Here is a 13,971-nt window from a genome sequence, read left to right on the forward strand (position 1 = left end):
CTCTCACGTGACCAAGCATGAGGCTATCCTGGAACTCTCATGTGACCAAGCATGGTCTTGAGTTCCTCCAATTTCCTGCCTCCACGCCCCCCCCCACCCCCAGTTCTGTGATTACAGGATTGCAGCAGCACAAGCAGTTTCTGCACTGCTCAGGACTGAGTGCAAGACTCAGGGCATGCTTGTCAAGTGCTCTACCAACAAAGATAATGTGGTTCTTGGTGGTCTGGGCTGGAGCCAGATGCTTGCATGTTCTTGGCTTCTTTCCCAAGAACTGATAATAAGGGTTCACACGGCTTACAGAAGAATCAAGAAAACTATTCAGAGACTGACAGTGAGACACAGCAGTGAGAATACTCAAGCACCCCAGTTACTGTGTCTGGGCTTCCTTCTATGGGATTCAAGGGGAATCTGCTTAATAAGGGAGTAGTTTGGGCAGTTCTCTATTTTGATTGACAGATCAGGTTATAGCGTCATTTCTCTAGCGCACATGTCTCATCCTATACTGCATTTGATTTTAATGTGTGTCCAAGTGCTCAACACAGTAAACATAGAGTCTCTTAAACTTTACTCGAGGATATAGTTCCGCCTTAATATGAATGCACCCAAAACAAGTTCAGTATGGATTGGCCCTTCTAGTATTCAAAGCCAGAAATGGTGGGAATAAACCTGATTGTTAGCAGGAGCTGGAAAACTTTCAGCATTGTTCAAAGATGTGAGGAGGTGTATACTGGTGTGGGTGGGGGCTTGAGGGGATGCTGAGGTCGTTTGGTGCAGTTTGGAGAGGGATATGTATGCATAACGCATGCAGGGGAAGGGATTCAGCTGTCGAGTGCATGGTGGGTGGGTTACATAACCCCAAGCTAACCGGTCTCCTACGCTTGTCTGTGGGTTCTTTCATCAACTGAATGGTATCACTTTAATTATTCCCAAACCTGATTTTTGCAATTAAATATTATCTGCAAGCAAACAGAAGTTCTTTTTCACAGTGATGAGGATGAATCCCAGAGTCAGTTATAAGTTAGACAGGGACTCCGCCACTGAACTCTTCCTCCAGCCCTGAACACAATTCTTAAAACTGTGCACATGATATTTTAAAACCTACACAAACTTTAGAGGGATGAAGCTAAGGAACTAATGCACCACATCAATACTTTCTTTCTTTAGTGAATTTCGTGTTTTGATTATTATGTGCTGGGAGGACTTTCTGTTCTGGTCCAGTCTGTTTGGAGTTCTGCAGGCTTCTTGTATGTTCATAGGCATCTCTTTTCTCTAGGTTAGAGAAGTTTTCTTCTACAATTTGGTTGAAGATATTTACTGGGCCTTTGAGATGTAAATCCTCGCTGTCCTCTATACCTATAATCCTTAGGTTTGGCCTTCTCATTGTGTCCTGGATTTCCTGGATGTCTTGGGTTATCAGCTTTACGTATTTTTCATTTTCTTTGACTGTTGAGTCAATGATTTTTATGGTATCTTCAGCACCTGAGGTTCTTTCTTTTATCTTTTGTATTCTGTTGTATGATTCCTGAATTCTTTCCAAGGTTTTCTATCTCCAGAGATGTCTCACTTTGTAATTTATTGTTTCTACTTCCACTTTTAGATCCTGGATGTTTTTGTTCAGTTCCTTCTCTTGATTGTGTTTTTCTGTAATTCTTTAAGGCATTTTTGTGTTTCTTCTTTAAGGGCTTCTGCCTGTTGACCTATGATCCCTGTATTTCTTTAAGGGATTTTTGACCTTTCTCTTTAAGGGTTTTTACCTGTTGACCGATGTTCTCCTGTATTTCTTAAAGGGAGTTATTTAAGTCTTTCTTGAAGCCCTCTATCAGCATCATGAGAGAAGATTTTAAATCCAACTCTTGCTTTTCCTGTGTGTTGGGGTATCTGGGACTTGCTGTGGTGGGAGAACTGGGTTCTGATGTTGCTATGTGGCCTTAGTTTCTGTTGGTAGGGTTCTTGTGCTTGCCTTTCGCCATCTGGTGCTAGTTGGTATACTTGTCTCTGGCTGGAGTTTGTTCCTCCTGTGGGCCTGTAAGCCTGTGTCCTTACTCCTCTGAGCTCAAAAGTGAAAGCACTTCTGGGAGATTTCTCTCCTGGCGAGCTATGCACAGAAGACTGTGGAGTTTCCCAGGGTCCCTGGTGAAAATGGTGACAGGAAGACTTCCATCCCAGCTGCTCCACTGATCTTAGGCCCTGTGTGCTCCTAACAGGTCCCCTCCAGAGAGGGCGGAGATCTCACCTCTGCTGCTCAGAAGTGAAAGCGCTGATGGGAGGTCACTCTGTCCTTGTGGGCTATGCACAGAAGCCTGTGGGGTCTCTCAGCTCCCTGGTGCCAACGTCAATACTTTCTATGCATTTTTTTCCTTTTAAAATTTACTTTTACTTTTCTCCGTGTGTGTGTGTGTGTGTGTGTGTGTGTGTGTGTGTGTGTGTGTGTGTGTGTGTGTGTGTGTAACTCCTGGAGATGGAATTACAGGCAGTCGTAAGCCACCTCCCATGGTTAAGGGAACTAAACTCTGCTCCTCTGCAAAAGTAGCAGATGTTCTTAACCACCAAGCCATCTCTCTAGCCCCAGCAACTTGTGAGAATGTGATGTGTGCCATTAACTGCAGTTACCATGTTATGTAACAGATCTCTTCAATTTATGCATGACTCGAAATTTAAATCTCTTGAACCAATTGCCACCCGTACCCTTGCCAAACTCTGTTAATCACCATTCTACCATCTGCTTCTGTGGATATAACTTTTCACTTGGATGCCCGATATAATTGAGGGGTTTTTATGGTATTTATGTTTCATTAGCATAACTTTTTCTGGGTTCATATATATTGTGATGAATGACAAACTTTCCTTCTTTTTACACGTGAATAGTGTTCCACCGTGTACCTACATACACACCGTTTTTATGCACATTTTTGTGATGCTGAAGATCAAATCCAGGACTTCTTGCATGAAAGACACACACTGTATAACTGAACTGCATCCCCAGCCCTCTCTATGTAGTCAATTCTCTATTTATTTATGTATTCTACACCTAAAGTTGATATTTAAATTGTTCCTTTTTAAAGATTTTATTTCATTTTTTACGATATTTAAATTGTTCCTTTTTAAAGATTTCATTTCATTTTTTTAAGCCTGCGCGTTTGTGTGTCTGTGTGTCTGTTTGTACATGTGAGTGCAGAGGCCAAAAAAGGAGGGTCAGATCCTCTGTTGCTGGAATTCCTGGCAGTTGTTAGCTTCCCCAGTGTGGGTGGCTAGGAACCAAACTCATGTTCTCTACAAGAATAACTAGACCTTGTCTTAGTCAGTGCTCTAGTGTTATGAAGAGGTACCATGACCACAGCAACTCTTAGGAAGGAGAGCACTCAATTAGGTTTCATTTGCAGTTTCAAGGGTCTGGTCCATTACCAACAAGACTGGAAGCACAGTCGGAAGCGTTGTAGATACGGTGCTGAGAAGGATCATTCTACATCCCAGACCTGCAGGAAGCAGGAAGAGAGAGACACTGGGCCTGGCTTGAACATTTGAAACCTCAAAGCCCACCCCCCTATGACACACTTCCTCCAATAAGGCCAATCTCCACACCTACTCTAAAAAGGCCCCACCTCCTAATCCAGGTCGAGTATTCCTACTCCCTAATGACCAAGCGTTCTAATATATGAACCTAAGGGTTCTTATTTTTATTGAAACCACCACAGTACTTTTCCCTAGTTTCTTGTTTTGTTTTGTTTTGTTTTGTTTTGTTTTGTTTTTCTAGACAAGGTTTCTCAGTATAGATTTGGCTGTCCTAGAACTTCTGCAGACCAAGCTGTCCTTGAACTCAGAGGTCTGTCTACCCTACTCTGCATCCCAAGTGCTGTGATTAAAGGTATGCGCAACCACACCTGGCTGATAACAAGTACCTTTAACAGACACTTCTCCAGCTTTTAAATTATTTCTTGTTAGTACAAAGTTAAAAGATGAGGATGAAGGAAGAGGGTGAGAGGTCTGGGGGGAGAAAACAAAAGGAGATTCCAGGTTCCTTTTACTGTAGGTGTTTAGAGTTGAGATTTGATATATATCAGCTTTCAGTCACTACCCCCAAAATATCTGAATATAGTCAACTTAATAGGAGTAAAGGTTTATTCTGGATCAAGGTTTCAAAGGTCTCAGCTTAAGGTCCAGTGGCTCCATTCCATCGTAGTAGGATAGCATGCTGGAGGTCTGTTCAAGGGTCAGACGGATACCTAATGCGAGTGCTAGGAGTCAAATACAGGTCTGCTGAAGAACAGCAAGTCTTCTCAACTGCTAAGCCATCTCTCCAGCCCCAGAAACCACCTTCTACCACCTCCCCCAGGCTGCCCATGTGAGTTTTTACCATATGGGTATTTGTGGAACTTTCCAGATCTGAACCATAGGCAAAGGTCAACATCCAAGTTGAACAGGTACCAAAGTTAGAAATTTTCTAATCAGATGTAGATAGCTTGAGAATACAAAAACCACCGGATGTAGCTTAAAGAAATGTATTCAAAGGAGTCAATGGGTTTACACATCATCTTAAAGGCTTCTACAGGGCTAGAGCCCCATCTCTGACACCAGCTCTATGTTGGTTGCACCTCTTTCTGTTTCAGTAGACACAAACTCTTCTATGGCATCAGAAAACCAAACAACAGTCTTGGAATTCCATCTTGAGGGACTCTCCGAGGATCCAGACATACAGACCATCCTCTTCGGACTGTTCCTGTCCATGTATCTGGTCACCGTCTTTGGAAACCTGCTCATCATGGTGGCCATCATATCAGACTCTCACCTGCACACACCCATGTACTTCTTCCTCTGCAACCTGTCCCTGGTTGACATCTTCTTTTGCTCCACTACGGTTCCCAAGATGCTAGTGAACATCCAGACCCAGAGCAGAGCTATCCCTTTCACAGGTTGTCTTGTCCAAATGTATGCCTTTCACCTCTTTGGGACTATAGACAGCTTCCTCCTAGCAGTGATGGCCATTGACCGGCTGGTGGCCATTGCCTACCCACTCCGATACTCGGTGCTCATGTGCCCACGTGTCTGTGCATTACTGGTGGGGGGGACATGGGTTATTACTAATCTCCAGTCCTTGGTACACACTTGTCTCATGGCCCGACTGACCTTCTGTGCAAGATCAGAAATCCCTCACTTCTTCTGTGACCTTATGCCCCTCCTGAGACTCTCCTGCTCGGACACGCACACCAATGAGCTGGTGATCTTTGCTTTTGGCATCGTCATGGGCCTCAGCCCACTGTCCTGCATCCTCGTCTCCTATGTCTGCATTTTCAGGGCAGTCTTCCGGATCCCTTCTGCTCAGGGCAAGTGGAAAGCCTTCTCTACTTGTGGCTCACACCTCACTGTGGTGTCACTGTTCTACGGGACCATCTTTACCGGATACTTACTGCCGGCATCCCCTAGCTCCTCCCAGAAAGACAAGGCAGCTGCCTTAATGTTTGGGGTGGTTATCCCTACACTGAACCCCTTTATCTACAGCCTAAGGAACAAGGACATGAAGACAGCCTTGAGGAAGCTTGGCAGCAAAGCAATCTCATTCCAGTCCTAGTGCAGAACAGTAACTGGGTGGCCACTGATTTTTAGGACTGCTACTAGGTGCTTGAGATACAGAGATGAACCCCAACCCTGTCCTCAAGTTGTACAAAGTCTAGCAAGGCATAGAGACACCTAATAAAACTTTACAGTAGAATGTGGTAAATGTGTCAAAAAGAAATGGATGATTTCTGTAAGCACTTGGTGGTCGTACGGAGGACCCGAGTTCCGTGTCTCAGCCTCCTGAGTGCTGGGGTGACAGGGCACACCGCCTGGATGGGGAAGTTTATGGTTTGTTTTGTTTCTTTTTGTTTTGTTTTGTGGGGTTTTGCGAGGGGGGGTTGTGGCAATCATAGAAAACCTCTATGGTTCATTTGGGAAGAATGAATGACTTGCAAAGACCATGTCTAAATATGTTAGGTTCATGACCCTTCCTGTATCCAGAAAAATGCATAAAGGATTAGAAATTCTTTTGCCTGCTCTTGGGACTGCTTTCCCCCTCCTCACCCACCCTGAGATGAGGGTCTGTCCCTAGTCTTACTGTATCTCGTTATGCCATGTTTGGTTGATATCCCTGGGACATCCGCTCCTCTCTAAAGAAAGCTAAGGAGGAATGGGAGAGAGCAAAGGGGAAGGAATGGAGTGAACAAAAATTTCAATCAGGATGTATTATTGATAAAAGAATACATTACTTAGAATTATTTTCACCAATATGCTTGCTGGGTATCCACATAAAAACAAACAAGGAAAGACTATGGTGAAAGCTAGGATTCACCATCAGCTAAGTACAAAGCCCACTATATCTGCCAGTCGTTACATCTATTGTTTGATTGTTTTGAGACAGTGTGTCTCTCTATGTAGCACTGGCTGGACTTAAATACACTATGTTCAATAGGCTGGGCTTGAAGTCATAGAAATCTGGCTGCCTCTGCCTGCCAAGAGCTAAGGTTAAAGGTGCAAACCACCATGCCAAGCAAGTTATCACATTATCCTGCAAGATTGCCCTTGCTGCTAGGGAAACTGAGATTTGATAGTTGGAGCTGCTATTTTTATAATTGAGACCAAAACCCTGGACCCCTAGTCTTGACAAGGACACAGTTTTGCTCTAAAAGTAGTATAGAGCAGGGACTTCAAGTGGCAGCTCACAAGGTAAATCCAGTCCACAGCCTGGCTGTGTATAGCTGGCAAGCTGGGGGTGACTTTTACATTTCTGTGTTTACTTTGGTTTTATGTCTGTTATTTTAGGTTTTGTTTAAGATTTATTTTAGCTGGGTAATGGTGGCACATGCCTTTAATCCCAGCACTTGGGAGGCAGAAGCAGGCAGATTTCTGAGTTCGAGGCCAGCCTGGTCTACAGAGTGAGTTCCAGGACAGCCAAGGGCTACACAGAGAAACCCTGTCTTGAAAAAAAAACCAAAAAAAAAAAAAAAAGATTTATTTTATTTTTTTGCAAGGCATCAGTGGTACACACCCTTAACTAGCACTCGGATGGCAGAAGCAGGCAGATTTCTGTGAATGCAAATCCAGCTTGTTTACATAGCAAGTTCCAGGAGCTACATATTCAGACCCTATCTCAAACAACAATAACAACAATGGCAAAGATTTATTTTTAATTATGTATATGGTGGCAGGGATGTAATGCCTGCAGTCCAGACGAGGGTGCTGGTTTCCCTGGCGCTAGAGGTACAGATGCTTACAAGTCATCTAATAAGGTAAGTGCTGGGAACCGAACTCAGATCCTCTGCAAGGGCAGAAAGCACTCCTAACGTTTGAGCCATCTCTCCAATATCTTGTGTCTATTCTTGACACAAACTAGCCTCCAACTCCCGATCCTTCTTCCTCTGCTGCCTGGGTGCTAGGACTACAGGCATGGACCATCATACTCCACTCTCATTTTGTCTGTTTGGTTGTTTTGGTTGGTGATGGTGGTGGTGTGTGTGTATGTATGTGTTTTACATATATATATTGTTGTGTATACATCCATGTGTGCCCCTGTGCATATAAAGGGAAGAGGTCAAAAAAATGTATCTTTCTCTCTGTCTCTCTACTTTATTTTTCATTTCAGGGCCTCTCCCTTGAGCTGGAACTTACCACTTGTCCACATTCGCTGGCCAGCAAGCTCCAGGAATGAGTCTCCCTTCTCTCCCTCTGCTGCCCCCACCCCACCCCAGTGCTAGTGCTACAGGTTCAGCACCATGCCCAGCTATTGTAGAAAATTTTAATCCCATTCCAGGGTTTCTACCCCCCCCCACCTTGTTCATTTAGTTCCCAGATAAAAGACACACCTTTATATTTACGGTAAGCCTTAAACAGCACAAGACCTGGGAAAATATCTACCCTCTGTGCGATTAGAATCTGCTTTCCTATCGATAACTCCAAGATATAACTTGCTATGCTTCATCTGAGCTGCTCTTAACTCCGGTTGGCCAGCCTTCGGGACCATGTTTTCACCCATGGTGGCTTCTCTCTCCTTCACCTTCTTCCTTTCTGTGGTTCTCCTCTGACCCTCAAGCCCAGGAATCCTAAACCCTGCCTGCATCTCTTCTGCCCAGCTATTTGACTGTTGGCATCAGAAATAACTTGGGGCAGGTGTCACGAGTCTCCGTGAAGACTCCAGATCTTGGGGAACTGCACTGAGCATTACAATGCAGAGCAACACCAAAGCTCAGCGCTCAGCTTTTGCTTGCATACTGGGGATCCAAAATTAGGACCTCACCCCTTTTATTGTTATTGTTAAATAAGCTTTTATTGCTCAAAGACATGTGCAGGAGAGTATTAGTTCCCGCAGGTGGACAAAAAGAAATCCAGACGGCATACGGGAGGTGGCACCATTCCGCTGAGACTTTTCATCTTAGTCAAAGCAGCTTGATAGAGAACACTTGATAGGTTGACCAGTGTGTATCAGTCTCATAATCGCTAAGTACCCAATTTGGAGTCACATCTGCTGAGAAAAATCTGCCTCCAATTAGTAGGATCAAGGTGCCTGATTTTGAGTCAAGACACAAAGCACAGAGGACTGGGAAAACCCATAGGTATTCTGCCCTTTACATCATCAGGATTTAATTTCCATGTGTATATGTCAGAATTTAGTCAGTATTGATGTAACAGCAGAGATGCCCAGCCTACCTGTCAACTTTTAAAGAGTGCTCTGAGGGTCAGGAGTCCAAGGTGGCAGCAAACTGGGCCTGACCTTGGAGTGGGCAGGGAATGAGAGTTGCCACGTGGTCTTCCATAGGAGAGTGGGGAAGCCATCCTAGACAGGTGGCTCCACACCATCCTTACGTCCAAGGTCCATTCCAGAAGGCTTGAGCCCACAGCAGGGAAACAATCCTTTTGCAATAAAGCCCCGTGGAGGTTCAATAAAGGGATTTTGAGACAGAGAAGCACTCAGAAGATAATTCCTGAAACCATGGGTGTGGGGTCATCTACTAAAACGTATAGACAGTAAGGCATACTCAAACACATACGGGCATGTGCTCTCTAAGGATGATCACCCAGAGTTCGCCAATGCAGTTCATGGTTGGCTGCACAGTTGGCCAGTCATGGTTTAGACGGGCAGTATCATTGCTTCAGGAAAGAACTCAACTGCCATGCCTCTGATGATGTGGCTCTGCGCCTGACATCGTGGGAAATCAAGTGGCCAATGTATCCAACTTGCTCACCTCTGGCCCTCCTCTCCGTTGGGTGTTATGTCTAAGCACTCATCTCCAATCACGCTGACATGTACTGACCATAGATCAGTGTGTCAGAGAGCAACGTCCCAGACTTCAAAGAAGGCAAAATGTTGATAAACTTTGCCCTAGAAAATGCACACTTGGAAAAGGAAGAAAAAAAAAAAAAAAAAACCACTCCACCTGGGCCGCAGGACAAGCTTTGCTAGAGGGAAATCTTAGGAGGTCTGCAGAGTACTCCTGGCTTCCCCAGCAGGGGCCAAGCTTAACTCTTTTGATGTTAAGACACTGCTTCATGTCAATCGGGCTGGCCTCACGCTCGCCGTACACAAGACTGGCTTTGAACTCCAAATTCCCCTATCTCTACTGCCTAGGTGCTAGGGTTATAGTCCGTACCACACTCCCAAGGTTTGGATGGATTGTTAAGCTCTACTTCCACTCTCATGAGGAGCTAACATTTGGGTTCTCCCTCTTTTGATACAACAGGAGACGCAATCAATCAGGCTCCACCCCAGGTCTTCTCAGAAGGCTTGCACCAACCAACTGTTGGACTGAGCTTGGGGTCCCCAATGGAGGATCTGGAGGGTGGTCGAGAGGAGCTGAAGGGGTTTATAGCCCCATGGGAAGAACAATGACTTCAGACACCCAGACACCCCAAGACTCAAAGGGACTGAACCATCAACCAAGGGGTATATATGATCCCAGCCAAAATTGTGGCAGAGGAATGCCTTGTTGGGCATCAGTGGGAGGAGTGGTCTTTGGTTAGGTAAAGGCTCAATAGAGGTCACAACAAAGGGAAAGAGATGGGGGGAGAAAGTTGGGGGGCTGGGAGTGTGTCAGGTAGAGGGGCATATACATGGAGGCAGGGGGTGGGAGGAGGGGTAGGGAATCGTTGGGGAGGGGGGTTTTGGGGAGGGGGAAATTGGGAAAGGTTTTACCATTGGCAATGTAAATGAAGAAGATACTCAATTTTAAAAAGGGGGGGGGGGAAGGCTTGCACCAGCTCTCAGAGACCCATTATGCAGGACACAGACCTGTTTTTGCCCTCTTCATATAAACAGTGCCTTGCCTTCCATGGAAACCTGGCTTCCATATATACGCCTCAAGGCTCTCAGCCAGTACTTACGCTCCATCTCTTATCCAAACCAAACCCGGGCTGGGGTTCTTCTGGCTATTTATAAAGATGCCTGCAGGCAAGTAAGATGTTGACTGCCAACCCCACACTGTCCTAGGTATATCTGCCTTTTCGCTGTCCTGCTAACCTGCTTTGACCTGTCTGTGCCTTGCATTGATTGCACACGAGTGGCAGGGTCAGCTCTCCAGTGCTCTCACACTCACCCTTGCCCCTGTTACCAGGGCCAGCTCTACTGTACCGCTCAGGTGAGGGGCAGGGACAGTTTATATTCACAGCCCCTAGTCGTCCACATGGTCCCCTGTGGCTTCTCTGACCAGGGACAGCGACAGGTGGCAGTATGAGGCCATTGATATCGACACCAACTCCTGCCAGCCTGTAGCCACAACTCAGACAGGGCCCTCAATGGCAGCTTGGGTTATACCCAGAAGACTCCCCACCATGTAATAAGGATACATGTTCTACTATGTTCATAGCAGCCCTATTTATAATTGCCAGATGCTGGAAAGAACCCAGGTATCCCTCAACAGAAGAGTGGATGCAAAAAATGTGGTATATCTACACAATGGAGTACTATTCAGCCATTAGAAACAACGAATTCATGAAATTCTTAGGCAAATGGATGGAGCTAGAGAATATCATACTCAGTGAGGTAACCCAGACTCAAAAGGTGAATCATGGTATGCACTCACTAATAAGTGGATATTAACCTAGAAAACTGGAATACCCAAAACATAATCCACACATCAAATGAGGTACAAGAAGAAAGGAGGAGTGGCCCCTGGTTCTGGAAAGACTCAGTGAAACAGTATTCAGCAAAACCAGAACGGGGAAGTGGGAAGGGGTGGATGGGAGGACAGGGGAAGAGAAGGGGGCTTACGGGACTTTCGGGGAGTGGGGGGGCTAGAAAAGGGGAAATCATTTGAAATGTAAATAAATTATATCGAATAAAAAAAATTAAAAAAAAAAAACCTCACCATGCCCCGCCCCCAGTAAGGGGCGTGGCCACCTATCGCAGGCTCCTCCCCTCCATGCTTGAGTCTCCAGTCCCTGCTCTCTTCATAGCCGCCCCACTTCTCCTGCTCTCCCATCTCACCACCACAGACTCACACATTTGGTCGCGCCCCCTGGGTGACATCCTCCATTCCTGCTATGTGGTGTGGCGGCAAACAGGTGTCTATGGCCCACCTATGCTACATGCCGGGAGGGCAGGTCTATGGGCAGCATGGCGGCCGTAGGTCTCTCTGTCTTCCTCCTCCTGTGCTGTGCTACCTAGACTTGGTTTGATTTTATCTTTATGAGTTCTAGGTAGGAGACAGCCTTGGACACCAAGCCAGGCATCAAGTTCTGACAAATAAAGGACGGCCGTCTGCTCCACCCTCGACTAAGAACACCACCACCACCAAGGTGTCTCTCGCCCATTGCCAGGGGGGTGTTTGTTTGTTTTTAAGCTTTATTCTTCTCAGGAAGATAATTTTAATATTTATTTATTTATTATATTTTATATTTGTTTACTTATTTATTTTCTTTTAAAGATAGGCTCTCACTATATAGCCCTGGTCACCCTGGAACTTGCTATGTAGGCCAGGCTGGCCTTGAACTCACAGAGATCTGCTTGACTCTGCCTCCCAGGTGCTAAAATTAAAGGCCTGCCTGGGATTTTCTTTCTTTTCTTTTCTTTTCTTTTCTTTTTTTAAAAGATTTTTATTTGTACAAATGTTTTGCCAGCATGTAAATGCACTACATGCAGTATCTACAGCAGCCAAAAGAGGGTGCTCCAACCCCAGGCCCTGGAGTTATAAATCACCATGTAGAAGATGAACCTGGAACCTGGGCCTTTTGCAAGAGCACCAAGTACTTTTAACCTCTAAGTTGCCTCTCCAGACCCTGTTTTTTTTGGGGGGGGTGGGGGTGGGGTTTGGGGTTTTGTTTTGGTTTGATTTTTGGTTTTTTGGGGTTTTTTTGGTTTTTTTTTTTTTTTTTTTTTTTGGTTTTTAAAAAGAAAATATCCTTGAGCCGGGCAGTGGTGGTGCACGCCTTTGAATCCCAGCACATGGGAGGCAGAGGCAGGTAGATTTCTGAGTTCGAGGCCAGCCTGGTCTACAGAGTGAGTTCAGGACAGCCAGAGCTACACAGAAACCCTGTCTCGAAGAAAGAAAGAAAGAAAGAAAGAAAGAAAGAAAGAAAGAAAGAAAGAAAGAAAGAAAGAAAGAAAGAAAGAAAGAAAGAAAGAAAGAAAGAAAGAAAGAAAGAAAGAAAGAAAGAAAGAAAGAAAGAAAGAAAGAAAGAAAGAAAGAAAGAAAGAAGGAAGGAAAGAAGGAAGGAAAGAAAGAAGGAAAGAAAGAAGGAAGAAAGAGAAAGAAAGGAGAAAGAAAGAAAGAAAGAAAGAAAGAAGGAAAGAGAGAAAGAAAGAAGGAAAGAGAGAGAGAGAAAGACAGACAATATTCAATAAAAGAAAGAAAAAAAGATTAAAAAAAGAAAGAGGGCATGGATTTAGAATAGGATTGGAGCAGAGGAAAGGAACAGCATTGGTGTGGGGAGGCGTGACTGCTCAGAACACATTGAATGCTCGTACAAATGTCTCAAATAGCCAATAAAAATATATTTAATTTAAAAAATGATACCTATACAATGAAAGTGTCACAGGCACAATTTCTATTGTTAAAGACTAGTGACAAGGTTCAGTCTGCTGTGTTCAATACAGATGCTACTTTATTCTCATCTTCCTTTGCAGGGTCAACTTGGCTGATGCAGAACCCACGGATACAGAAAAACAACTATAAACCATTTCTGTAATGATGTCCAGGATACATGGCCTGGATAGCGCATAGAGACTTATTCCCTGACCCTACAGGTTAGCATTAAAACTGTATGCTGTTTCAAAGAAATAACTTACTAAGAACTGAATCATAAATCATGTGGAATTTGTAATGACTAAGAGCAATTCGCATGTAATTTTCTTTGAATTAAATTGAAAACTGGCTTTAAAAAAAAAAGAACCATCTCACTATATAGACTAGGCAGATCTCAAACTTGAAATCTTCCTGCTTCTGCCTCTTCAGGGCTGTGGTAACGGGCATGTTCCACCACCCTGAGTCCTGGTTCCTTATATTTTGTTTTTGCTTTGCTTTGCTTTGTTTTCATCGTGAGGAAAAAAATCGAAACAAGAATATTTCTTCCCCCAATGATATACAATTCTAATTAATTCTGAAACCACAGAGTTTCACCCAAACATAACCACACCTGTTTGTTTATACATGATCTCCTTCAGCCCTCTGGGGCAAATCTGAGCCGTCTCAGAGATCTTCAAGTCTGAAATGTTTCCTAGGGACTGAAGCACGAGCCGTCCTCCATCTTACTTACCGTAAAGACAAGCTAGGCTCGCTCCTGTTTATGATTAAACCTCTGTTTCTCAAGGATTGGGTCACAGCCCCGCCTTTAGCCTAAATCACACATAGTTCTATATTGTTTGTTCCAGGGATGGTATATAATGGCCATTCTCAGGCGTCAACTTGACTATATCTCGAATGAACTACAGTCTAGAAATGGAGGGCACACAGGGGTCCGGATCTTGAGGCTGGAAGACACGGGCTTCTTCTGTTTTGGATCTTGAGGTGGGAG

The 13,971-nt window shown here is 44.6% G+C and overlaps 1 protein-coding gene across 1 annotated transcript; it reads left to right on the top strand.

Moving 5' to 3' along the window:
- Positions 1-4,621: 4,621 nt before the first annotated feature.
- On the top strand, positions 4,622-5,563 carry LOC127670364 (olfactory receptor 1I1). The gene has a single exon (XM_052164679.1). It carries the CDS (start codon positions 4,622-4,624, stop codon positions 5,561-5,563), a length of 942 nt encoding a protein of 313 aa, XP_052020639.1.
- Positions 5,564-13,971: the final 8,408 nt, after the last annotated feature.

This window comes from Apodemus sylvaticus, chromosome 20 (assembly GCF_947179515.1).
Source record: "Apodemus sylvaticus chromosome 20, mApoSyl1.1, whole genome shotgun sequence".
Taxonomy (NCBI): Eukaryota; Metazoa; Chordata; class Mammalia; order Rodentia; family Muridae; genus Apodemus; species Apodemus sylvaticus.

Excerpts from the sequence above, each read along its gene's own strand:
- LOC127670364 (XM_052164679.1), top strand. The coding sequence starts at position 4,622 with ATGGCATCAGAAAACCAAACAACAGTCTTGGAATTCCATCTTGAGGGA.